The sequence below is a fragment of the Tachypleus tridentatus genome, chromosome 2 (genome assembly GCF_004210375.1).
Source record: "Tachypleus tridentatus isolate NWPU-2018 chromosome 2, ASM421037v1, whole genome shotgun sequence".
Lineage (NCBI taxonomy): Eukaryota > Metazoa > Arthropoda > Merostomata > Xiphosura > Limulidae > Tachypleus > Tachypleus tridentatus.
The window spans coordinates 138381026-138393537 of record NC_134826.1 but is presented as its reverse complement, the minus strand read 5'-3'; the positions used below and the strand labels follow the sequence as shown (position 1 = coordinate 138393537).

General features: G+C 33.8%; 2 protein-coding genes across 12 annotated transcripts in view; both read left to right on the top strand.

Annotated features, from left to right (window-relative positions):
* The window catches only part of LOC143245228 (glycoprotein 3-alpha-L-fucosyltransferase A-like), a 524457-nt gene that overhangs the window by 161538 nt on the left and 350407 nt on the right, over positions 1 to 12512 (top strand). The gene's annotated exons all lie outside the window — the stretch shown is intronic.
* LOC143245221 (uncharacterized) overlaps positions 1 to 12512 on the top strand; it is a 44483-nt gene that overhangs the window by 7807 nt on the left and 24164 nt on the right. For 4 of the 11 annotated variants that reach the window (XM_076491333.1, XM_076491324.1, XM_076491331.1 and 1 more), the window contains exons 3-4: positions 6 to 103; positions 7185 to 8062. In XM_076491333.1, coding sequence (XP_076347448.1) covers positions 6 to 103; positions 7185 to 7907 — 821 coding nt within the window. In that variant the 3' untranslated portion in view covers positions 7908 to 8062. Of the gene's footprint in view, positions 1 to 5; positions 104 to 1491; positions 1854 to 4263; positions 4409 to 7184; positions 8121 to 8927; positions 9121 to 10644; positions 10812 to 11938; positions 11965 to 12512 lie in introns of those variants that run through there. The other 7 variants (XM_076491328.1, XM_076491329.1, XM_076491327.1 and 4 more) reach the window with 5 other exon arrangements.

The following is a 12512-nucleotide window of genomic DNA, read 5'->3' as shown; positions in this document are numbered from 1 at the left end:
TTCAGTTATATTGTCAAACCACCATTCATTATCCGAGACTCCTCAGTGCCACAGCTGCATGTATGCGGACTTACACCCGAGAAACCGGCTTTCGATACCCGTGGTGAGCAGAACCCTGATAGCCCTCTGTGTAGATTTGTGTTTAATTCCAAACAAGTATAATCTCATATTTTTATACAATAAAGAAGGTAACACACGCATAGGTTATAATTTATCTATTGGGAAAAATAATACAATAATTGTAATATATATAATTAAGTTAAGGTGCTTACTATAAATTGTATGATTATTCTGAAAAGATAACGTTATCTGGATGTGTTAAAAGTACAAAATTGTAATACATTTTACAGATAGCTTTTTACAGTAACGTTTTCGTTTCAATTTCTAACCTGTTGACTGCCAAGTATTTCAGCTGCTACGGCAACTCCGAACCAAGTTCAAAATACAACTTTTATGCTTCTTCATTTTGTAACTTTTTTCGTGACGGCATTTTGGATCGAAAGTGAAACAATTTGTAAGTAGGTTAACTCGTTCGTGGCACTGTTACCTATCGGCTTGGACGAGTTATCTCGTCTACGATAATGAACAGGTTAAAAGGCACATCTTCCAAAAATACATTATTCATGATCCATAACACAATCAACAGTAGGTTGACTTTATAAATTAAAACAAATTATTAATGTATTGTGTCAGGAGGTCTGACACATGGCTAGGTGGTTAGGGCGCTTGACTCCCAATCCGAGGGTCGCGGGCTCAAATCCCGGTTGCATCAAACATGCTCATCCTTTCAGCCGTGGGGGCGTTATAATGTGACGGTCAATCCCACTATTCGTTGGTAAAAGAGTAGCTCAAGAGTTGTCGATGGTTGGTGACAACTAGCTGCCTTCCCTCTAGTCTTACACTTCTAAATTAGGGATGGCTAGCGCAGATAGCCCTCGTGAAGCTTTGCGCGAAATTTAAACAAACAAACAAACTTGTTTCGGCAAAATTAGGTTTAATCCGTATTATTATTATGGTTTTAGTTCAGCCAAGTATAACGCTACCATCCATATTTCTGTGGCTTTAAAATAGTGACACAGTAATAATTATGTTTAATTATATACTTTACATGGCCTATTGTTTAGAAAAAATTATTTGGAGGACACGTGCCCTCCTTTAAGCTCTTGTGCCCCTATGTTTCTATTCTATGCGTCATATTGTAAAAAAAATATTGTAGTTCAATCCATAATCATTGATTCAGTAAGTGCTTCAGTCTCGTTAATTGTTTGAATAAGTTTCGATTACTCTTAACTGAAATATTAGACGGGTTCTTCCTTCTCGCGGCCAGTGGTTTTAATACACAAGTACTACAATACTTCCTATCTTTCCATATCAGAAAGCAACAGCTACCTGCCGGATATTGGTTGCGTGTCAGCTCGTGGTGACATTCAGCTAACTGAAACTGTTTGTACTCTAATGAACGTGAAATATTCTGGGACGCGTTTTGACAAAAAAAAAAAAAGTGAAATAATTGCTGTATTTTCTCTGTGCATACAGAGTAGTAGTGAAGCGCCATCTTGTATTCAGTTTGAAACTTTCGTAAATTTATTTTACTTTCATACTTAATATTTTTTCACTCACGTGCACAGAAGAGAGCCCGTGATTGGCATTTAGTAAAACAACACCAGGACGAATGGTGTTCCGGCTTATGATGGTCGTCATTTTATAAGTGAATTTTATAAATAGCATCGAATTTTCGCATGCAGATTTTCACATCTTGTAGCAGTTTATAGCTTTTGTGTAAGAAAAAAAAATTATTTAGGAAAACCAATTTAACCGAATTTAATTAAGAAGCTGAACAAATGGATCCACGGGTACGTATGTAATAATCGATACTGTGTTGCGATTAAAAAATATTCAGGGTAAGAACATTTCGATTGGTTGAAATCCATTTCTGCCAAAAGACTGTTAGATAACATAGACATGATTATCAATTAGCGAAATAATTCCATCTCTAGTTTATGGTTTAGTGTTAATAATATTCAGATTTAGAATTGGATTCTTGTTTATTCATTTCAACTGTTAATTTTAGTCTCAATTGAGATATAATACCCTTTCATAACTGAGTTACGGGACAGTGTAATAATTTAATTGCTCAAAGCAAAACATTTAGTTGTTTTTCTTCTTGTTGCTGTTGTTTTCAGTTTTGCGTAAAGACACTTGAGGACTGTATACGCCAGCTGTCTCTAATTTTAAAGTGACAAACAAGAGGAAGCCAGCTGGTCGGAACCACCCTCCGCCAAGTCTTGGGTTACACTTTACCAACAATAGTGGGATTGGCCATCGCATTACACCATCACTGACAGGGAAATTAATGTTCGGTGACGGTATTCAAACAAACACGACCTTGTGGTTGGAACACTCGACTCGCTTTTTGTTGATGTCACGATTTCGAATCCCCGTCACACCAAACATGTTCACCCGTTCAGTCGTGGGAGCGCTATTACATAACAACCAATCCCACTATTGGTTGATAAAAGAGTTGCCTAAGAGTTGGCGGTGGATGGTGATATTTAGCTACTTTCTCTCTAGTCTAACACTGCTATATAAGGAACGGCTAGTGCAGAAAGCCTTCGTGTGATTTTGCACGAAGTTCAAAAAACAAAACTGCATATGTACTGCTAAACATTAAGTGCCACACCGTGCAAAATCTGATAGTTGTTTTTGACAATATTCTTAATAGAAAGATGCTTTTCTGGTCGTTCAATGCGTTCTAAGATTTGGTCTGTGTTGATTTACAGCATTATGTACTTCAAGTCAGATCGCTTTATGGATTTAGCTTTGTTAATGGAGTTATGAGTTACTTTTAGTTCTGATCTATGTGTTAACTCGTATTTGATCAATAGCTCTTATTAATCTTACTTTAATTGTTTTAATTAGTAAGTTTCAAAACTATATTCTCTGAAAACAGTTACCTGTATCTTGGAATATAAAAACGTCTTTAATTCATAGTTTAGCGCTACTCCAACTCGATAAACGAACTATACCTAATTTCTCAAGATCAGTTTTAAGCAGTTTTAATCAGCTAAATGTCATTTAGCCCGGCATGGCCAGGTGTTTAAGGCATTCGACTCGTAATCCGAGGGTCGCGGGTTCGAATCCCAATCATCCCCAAACATGCTCACCCTTTTAGTCGTAGAGGCGTTATATTTTGATGGTCAATCCCGCTATTCGTTGGTAAAAGAGTAGCCCAAGAGTTGGCAGTGGGCGGTGATGACTAACTGCCTTCCCTCAAATCTTGCACTTCTAAATTAGGGACGGCTGGCGTAGATAGCCCTCTTGTAGCTTTGCGCGAATTTTAAAAAAAGAAACCAACTACTAAGTGTAACTTGCTTACTTGTCATGGTTTGTTTGTGTGTATTGACAAAACGTCATGATATCTAATCAAAAGCACCTCAAGTGTGGAATAAAAGGTGCAACAACAATAAAAAAATCAGTGTTTAACTTAAAGGAATGAATCAAAATTGGCGGCCAGGCCCTTTAATTAATTGTGGTAGCTAAACTTACAGCATTGATAAAAAATTTTACAGCCAGTATTCATTCATTAGTTAGCCAGATCACGCGTTTTGTTGAAATGGGGGTATGGTGGTGGGTAAAACAATATACATGGGCTGGCTAATTGATGAATCTCGATCCTTTTGTGAGTAAACTTTTTTTTTCTCACCGAAAATGCTTTTGATTAGGTAGAAATAATTAGTAATACAAGGAGTATTACAGAGGCTGTTAGACAGAATTCCCAGTTCGTGTCTTGAAAAAATCAGAGTACAAAAGCTATAATTGATATCATATTGAAAAGCCACAAATCTCAGAATCTGTGAGCCCGAGAACCGGATCTTTTAAGTACCTATCTATGATAGTTAGTTATACACACGTGCTTCCCATGAGGCTGGGCTAGTCGTTGAGATCGAACTCTCTCTCTCACACACACACATAACGCAAATAATTTTGTTAATATGTCGCCTCAAATAAACACTTATGTTTCTCGGCTTTTTCTCTATCTTACATCGTAACTTCAATACACTAAATGTTATCCTGCAAGGTTGCTTTTTTTATTGGTGCATATCTAACTTCTCCAATGGTGTGAAAAGAAGAAAAGGATAATTTTTACAAGAACACCACAACATTTATCAAGAAACGAAGTCAAGTTTCTAATGAAAGCCTTTTATAAATGAAATACTTCTAGGATATCCGTTGACAAGCGCGATAAGCGGAAACTGGGCAGAACCTTTTAACTTACAAGCTGAAATACCCGTCAACTAACGGGAAATGTTTAAACTACATTAGAATAATGTTACTGTAACAACAATCAGGCCCCCCAGTGGTATATCTGTGGACTTACACCGCTAGAAACTCGGTTTCGATACCCATGGTGAGTAGAGCATAGATAGTCCTTGTTTAGCTCTGTGTTTAACTTACAAACATATGAACGACAATCATGTATTTCAAAGTAGTGTGTTGAACATTAGATAATAACAAAGTTTTTTTCATAAACAACATTTGCAGTTTGCCTTCCATCTGCCAACAAATCAAGATTTCGAGGTGATCTCAGCCTTGAACATTCTACATTTCACTGATCATGAGCCAAACACGGCTGTTTGAGAAACAATCTAACAACGTTCATACTTTGACTTCGAACTCTTTTAAAATATTCAACATTGTTTAAAGAGTCAACCAGCCAAGACTGTTTGAGATTGACTCAATAGGCTGGGAGTAATTAACCAACAGACTTTACAAAATAGAAATAGGATAAAGTTTATGATGAACTTTGTAGAATGGATGGCGACTGCCTGTTGTAGAGACACAACTGTAGGGACGATGTTTCTGAAGTCTTCCGCCTTTCGTATTCAGGTCAGTGTCAGGCGGAAGACTTTCGAAACGTCGTCGTCGCTAGGTATGTGGTTGATAAAAATGAAAGAAACAACTTAAAAATTTAACTGATAAACAATTTCCAAGAACAACATTAAAATTACCAATACATGTTGACTTGTGCATATAATAAATAACACTGATGGGAGTTTAGATTTTGTTAATAAATGTTAGGGGTTCAACTTCTAGCAGAAAGTTGCCATCCAGTTGACTCCATCAAGAACCAATGGATTATAATAATTACCATCACGCCAAAAATAAGTGCACCGTATGGGTTCCATTAAAAATCAATATACAAGTAGGTTACAATAAGAACAAGTGTACAAGTGGTTTGTATATTAATTAAATATTAGTCCATCGACGATTCTTCAGTCGGACCAATATACAAATTAAAATTAATTGTCATAGAATAATTGAAATCTACAGTAAATTGTGCAAGTTTTATTTGTGATCAATAGATTTAGAAATGTTTTAAATTTCAAAATGAGCAAAATAATACAGGCCGGCATGGCCAGATGGATTAAGGCGTTTGACTCGTAATCTGAGAGTCGTGGGTTCGAATCCCCCGTCCCACCACACATGCTCACCTTTTCAGCGGGTGGTATTATAATGGACGATCAATCCCATTATTCCTTGGTAAAATAGTAATTCAAGAGTTGGCGGTTGGTAGTGATGATTAATTACTTTCCCTCTAGTCTTACACTGCTGAATTAGCGACGACTAACGCAGATAGGCCTCGTGTAACTTTGCGCAAAATTCAAACAAAATAATAAGATGAAATTCATCCTTTTTAGCCCCCCCCCCAGTGTTCATATGGTAAATTAAGTTATTTAGTTTTTAGTGGAAAATTGTTAGAAACTTTTGGATCTTTAAACCCACGCTATTATAAACCAGGTTTCAATACCCATGGTGGATAGAGTACAGATAGCCCATTGTACAGCAGTGTACTTAATTCTAAACAAACAAAGAAACTTTCTTTATAAATACAATTTCAGTTATTCATGTAGCAAAAAAAAATCAGAATATAACTTAATTGCAAATTTTGTTTTTGTACTTCTGTAATTTAACAAAATTTTTAGCTATGACCCTCAGATACATGTGGTTTAACTATTGACATAACTTTCTACACATTACAGGTGTAAATAAATTTTGTTAGCCTTACAAAAAGAACAACAACAAATCCAGATGTTAGCCTTACAAAAACAACAACAACAAATCCAGATTAATTTACAGTGAATGAAATGTATGATGTATTTTCCACTTAAAAAGTCCATTACAAAGCAATTCACATTTTGTCTTTAGGTTAGTTAATGGAATATGAATTTTTAAAATAGAACAAAAGAAACCTTGGAAATTAAAAAAGTCATCAGTATGTAAAAATCCATAAGGCTAAAAACAAAGTAAGGTATACATGAACTTTAGGAAATCTCAAGGGGCCATCATGGTATTGCAAATTGAAAAAAAAAACACTTTTTATATATTGTAAATAAGAGTGTGAAACTAGGCATTTCTGCTCTTTTGACTTACCGTCACATTATATTAAATTAGTAACTTTATAGCCTTATTAATGAGGCTGTATTTGTTAACTAAAAACAAGCCCATTTTAATAAAAGTCTTGCCTGTAAGTTATGTTAATAAAATTATCACTCAAAGAAAGAATCCATGTTAATGTTCGTGTTGGTTTGCTAAAGTTCATGCATCTCATTCATTGCTCATTAAAATTATAGGTATGTTAATGAATATGCATTTTCACATTTCAGATTGATATGAAATATAAGAAATGACATAATTTGAGTTTTGAATTTTCAATGTGTATTGAGATACCAAAGTTGTGTTAATCCCAGTTCAGTGAAAGATGACAATCTTTAACTTTCTATATTCATTCAACAAGCCCTCCAAGTGGCACAGCAGAGTGTTTGCGGACGTATACTGCTAGAAACTGAGTTTTGATACCCGTGGTGGGCAGAGGTCAGATAGCCCTTTGTGTAGATTTATACTTAATAACAAACAACAACAATTATATTCAACGAGAGAACAAAAGTAAAACTCATTAACATAAAGTTTATAGTATTTTGGATTAAAACAATATGACGTTCGTTATGCATATACATTTATATATACTTAGTTTTATAATGACTAACACTTCTTTTTACCTCATCCAGTGAACATTGGACAAGATATTTAAATTAGCAATGCATGTTTTTATTGTAAGTTCTAAATTTTTAAATAATAAATTTGTGAAGTCTCTAGAATTTTGAATAATATCTTATTTATTCCAGGGCTTTTTTGACCAAGAAGACCATACTTGTGCGGAAATGGTAGATTCATCACCTCAGGCCAAAGTACAAGAACTGAAAGCATTGTTCTCCAGGAAGAACAATCCTGTGATGGGGATTTTGTCAGCTCAGTCAAGTCTGAAACATATTCAGAATTCAGAGAGCAAAGCCAGTTATGATGCAAAAAAGTTTAGTCCATCAAATAATGTACATACATCAAGTCAGCCAGAAAGGTTAATTGAAAATACAGTTTCAATTGGTCCCACAAATACATACACAACAGTGACCACAAATGATTCAACTTCATCAACATCTAGTGACTCAGGTTTGGAGCTTAGTCCAGCAGCCTTAAACAAGCCAAAGGTGTGTGGGGGGACTAAAACCTCACTTTTTATTAAGCATACCAAGTCGCTGTCATCTTCATCAGTTGGAGTCACTGATAATAAGACTGCTAATACTACCTGTGAAGTTAAAAGTACTAAGCCACTCACCACACAATCAAAAGAGAGTATTAGTCTGGAACACACTGAAGAAATGGATAAACAAAAAAAAACAAACGATTTTTCTAAAGTTGTTACTCAAGAACGTGAAGTGACAGGTCAAGTTAATCCTACCTTGCCCCTTGTCTCTTTCACAGTGAAACCACTTAAAGAAAGAAATGGAAGTACCGTGGAAAGGATAAAGCAAGCAATGTTTGTGATACACAGTGTGATCCATGTACTTTAGCTAATTCAGAAAAATATATATGTAAGTCACATTTCCGTTACCAGAAAAAAGAACTCCCTTCTTTGGAAAGACTTGGTAATCCACCATTTAAATTACCCAAACCTCCCAATGTACAACTTCCTGTAATGTCTAAACAGGCAATTAAAACAAGAAACAGCCCACCTCCTCTTCCATCAAGGTCTCTTCCATTACCAAGTCAGAAGTCCGTGCCAGGTTAGTCAGAGACCATTTATTGGGAAAAAAAATCTCTTGATTTCATGGAATTTGTTTTAAAAATAATATGTGATATACAAAGTGTTCGAAAAGTCACTGTGCACGTTTAAATATAGAATACAGGAGGTAAATATGAATGACAATTATAAACAATGTTGAAAGTGACCCCCGTTGGCATCAATACAGGCCTGGATCCTTCTTATTTTGTTTCTAAACACTGCTATCAGTTGCTGACTTGAAATAGACTGAATAAAATATAATTACAAAACTGCACAGTGACTTTCCGAACACCCTGTATTAATGACAAATTACTGTTATACATTGCTTTTTTGGATAAAAAAACTTTGCATTTTGTATTATTTTACATGTTCCAAAAATTGTTAAATTTAGTTAATTAAGGTATTAGTTCATGTTGGCATCACAAATTGTGCACCTGTTAAAATATATGTGCAGTTGAAAATTCAACTATATAAATAAGACCAAATGCATAAATATTAAAAATGCATGTTTGCCATGTTTGAGATTACAAAATTCCATTTCAGAGTTGATAAATAAATTTATATGCTAGAATATTCTTCAATTTGTGAATCATATGTTACTAGGCCTCAATAAATATATGTGTAAGAGATGCAAAAATGATATCATGTATTTTAAACATTATAAAGTTAAGATATAATTGCGTAGATCAAAAAATCTGTCAAGAAAGTTCTGTAATATTCTAAAGTCTTGTAGATGTGTAAAAGTGTAGTTAAGTCTTTCTTCTGCCGAGATTTGTTATCATTTATAAAGGTCTTCTGTTTTTCTCAGAAAGTCTTCAGAGACACAAAAGACCTGCACCTTGCATTCCAATATTAGAATTATCGCATTCTTCAAGTTCACACCCACGACCAGTTCCTGCAGTCACAAGCAAAAAATTGCCACCCATACCTTACAATGAAATTGACACAGAAGTATCGTATGATGATACTGCTATCATTGACAGAAAGTCAGAATTTCTTATGTAAGAATAAACGTTTATATGGGGACTAAGTTACTTAGTTTTTAGTGGAAAATTGTTAGAAACTTTTGGATCTTTGAACATATATTTTTTGCTTTTTTCTTTCACAAAGCCCTAAACTCTTTTCACGTTTTTGTATTACTCTTCTGTTCAATGAAGAAAAATGTTGTTTTCTGTGTAGTCCACAACTTTTTTGATGTCAGCACGAGCCAAAGTAAATTTATGTTGAAATTTAAAATATAAAAAAATAAGACAAAACAAATTAATATAATTTAATATAAAGATTTATATTTTCTTATTTGTAATTAATCGCTGACTTGCTTACTGTTAGTCAATTTCATTTATTCAAAGATTTCTTGGAAGTAATGTTGATATATGCGAAAGTCTGATATAAAAACATGTCAGTTGTTTCAAAAAAATATTTCTTACAGCTATGAATGTTACGAAGAGTGTGTGAGATTAACTGGAAATATTGCCAGAGTGTTAAGATCGAGAGTGCTGACTGCATTTCGATTGTTTGTTTGTTTTTGAATTTCGATTACGAGTCGCACGCCTTAACACGCTTGGCCACATTTCGATTGTTTTAGGCATTTCTGTTTCCATACCTAATCATTTCTTTGTTCATAGGCCCGGCATGGCCAGGTGGATTAAGGAGTTCAACTCGGACTCGTAATCTGAAAATCGCAGGTTCGAATCCCAGTCACACCAAACATGCTCGCCCTTTCAGCCGTGGGGGGCGTTATATTGTGACGGTCAATCCCACCAAGAGTTGGCGGTGGGAGGTGATTACTAGCTGCCTTCCCTCTAGTTTTACACTGCTAAATTAGGGACGGCTAGCGCAGATGGCCCTCGTGTAGTTTTGCGCGAAATTCAAAAACAAAAACAAAGAAAATCATTGTTACTTAATTTACAATAGTAACTTCATTAAGTTTTAAGTCTAATTTCAATTTTAATCTGTATATATTTAGAGTAAATATTAATAATAATTTGTTTGTAAAATCATTTAAGTTAAAATAACAATTTAACGTAGTCTGTGGCATCAACATAGCATTTGAATGGTTCTATGTACACTTTAAAATCAATCTAAAACAAACTAAAGGAAGTAACTGAATCCTAGTAGAGTCAGAGAACATAGAACTTAGATAAAATAACACCCTTCTTGTGTCAAGTCAGTGTCGAAAAGAAATTAAATAAATATATCACAAGAAAATTTCACACTTATTTTTTTATTTTTGGATTTCAATGGATGCTCTTTATTATTGAACAGATAATCACATGAAAAATCAGTACAACCTCAATGGTTTTGATAGATTTCATTGTTTTGTATTGTGGTTTATCAAACGTTTTATGTTGTTATACGTTTTGTGCATTGTATATTCATGTATACATGCGTGTGAAGTGGAAAAGATTATCTCAAAGTTATATTAAAAAGAACTGTTATATTAATATTCAAATTAATTATTAAATGATCAAACCCTCATTTTTGCAGGATATTTAGAGTGTAGAGTTTCGTTGATTTAATTTCAGTAGTGTAATTAGAAGACAAGTATATCTTGGTTCAACATCTTTATTTGACAGTCCAGAATATACAGAAGAACAGGAAGCTAACGATACTAACATGTTACCCCCACCAATTCCCAGCCAACCACCCCCTGCTCGGCCAAGATATGTACCTATGCCTCCTTCTCGAAGTGGTACTGGTATTAATATCTGTTTTGTCAAGGAAAACTAAACAGAACTTTTAATGTGGGATTAGTATGGGTTCATTAATTTTATAATAAACACTCATATAAAAAAATTCTTACATACAAATTATATTAATCGGTTGTAACATATATGTTTTAGCAGATTAGGTAGTCCTACTATTAATGTTTAATGGACAACATCTGTTTGGAATTTTGTAATATGAGGGCCTTCATCACATGATACCGGGGAGGTGAATTGCATGAAAGATTCAGTGCTAACTATAGTACAGTTTAACGTCATAAACCTGGGAAATAGTTAGTAGCAGAATTAGTTTTAAGTTATAAGGTGCTAAATGTAACTTTAATTAGTAGATGATACACATTTTGTGTTCTAATCAACACATAAAAATTGTTAAAAAGTCAAAAACACGTGTGTAGTTTCTATAATTAATGAAGTGCCTCACAACATGTTGTGGTATCGAGAATATCAGTTAACATTATGATCGAGATGTTTCTTGTAGTATGTAGAAATTAAACTACGGTACACATGCAAGAATCAGTGAAGCATTGAATGAATAATCAATGATTAAATTAGTTTCGTATCAGTTTGATATTTAGTTTCGTATTAGTTTGATATTTAGTTTCGTATCAGTTTAATATTTAGGTTAATAAGTCTATTATTAATATTCTATGCGTAATTAAGATTGTTTGTTTTTTATGAGTCAGCCATACGTTGGTATTTGGGAGCTCTGTTAAATGTTGTTTGCTGTTAGACATACAAGTAAACCTGCTCTGTAATAAATACCAATCAGTTAACGAAATAAGTTAATTCTCTAAACTAACGTGAATATTACTTCACGTTGTTTAAAACAAGTAATTTTAAAGATCTCCCAAACTATAGCTCCACCTCCTTTATAAGGTACTAGTGTTTGGGTAAAACTCAATAATTTACGTCAGTTGAAAAATTTAATTTCATTTGTACCATTAATGTATTATATTAAAATGAATTCGGTTAGCTTTTAAATTGTAAACCAGGATGTATATTTCCATTTGTAAACAATTTTATTTATAAAAAACTAATTCTTAATTTACTATTATTCTGCTTGATATGCTAACATATTTTATATTTCAAACAGAGGAGTTTTACAAGGATTCACTTAAAGTAAGTACACTTGTGTTTCATGTGGTATTTCCGTAATTTATATCATTTTTCTCTTAAGGAAATAGATTACTTTTCTTTCTCTTGTGAAACTATTTCTTCTTACCCATTGTTACATATTTCAATCTCTTTTTACATCTGTCGTAGTGATATAATTGTGATAAGGCAACGGTACAAAACAAATGATTTATTCACGTCAAGCACTATATACTACATGTTTTTTTTTTGTTAAAAAGAATTGTTATTAGGTACGTTGGTAACTAAATGTAAACACCACTTAATTATTTGGAAGAGACAAGTTTTTTGTTTTTTTTTAGCAGTGAGGAACAGAACTTTTGGAAAGTTTTATGTAAAGAAATTTGTTTTTGCAGAAATTAGAATGTGAGAAATTTTTGCGTTAAAGTGTGTGAACAACAGAACATGCAGTGATGTTAAGTTAAAATTATTGTCCGTATATTGTTTGTTTATTTGTTTCTGAATTTCGGTCAAAGCTACACGAGGGATATCTGCGCTAGCCGTCCTAAATTTAGTAGTGTAAGACTAGTGGGAAG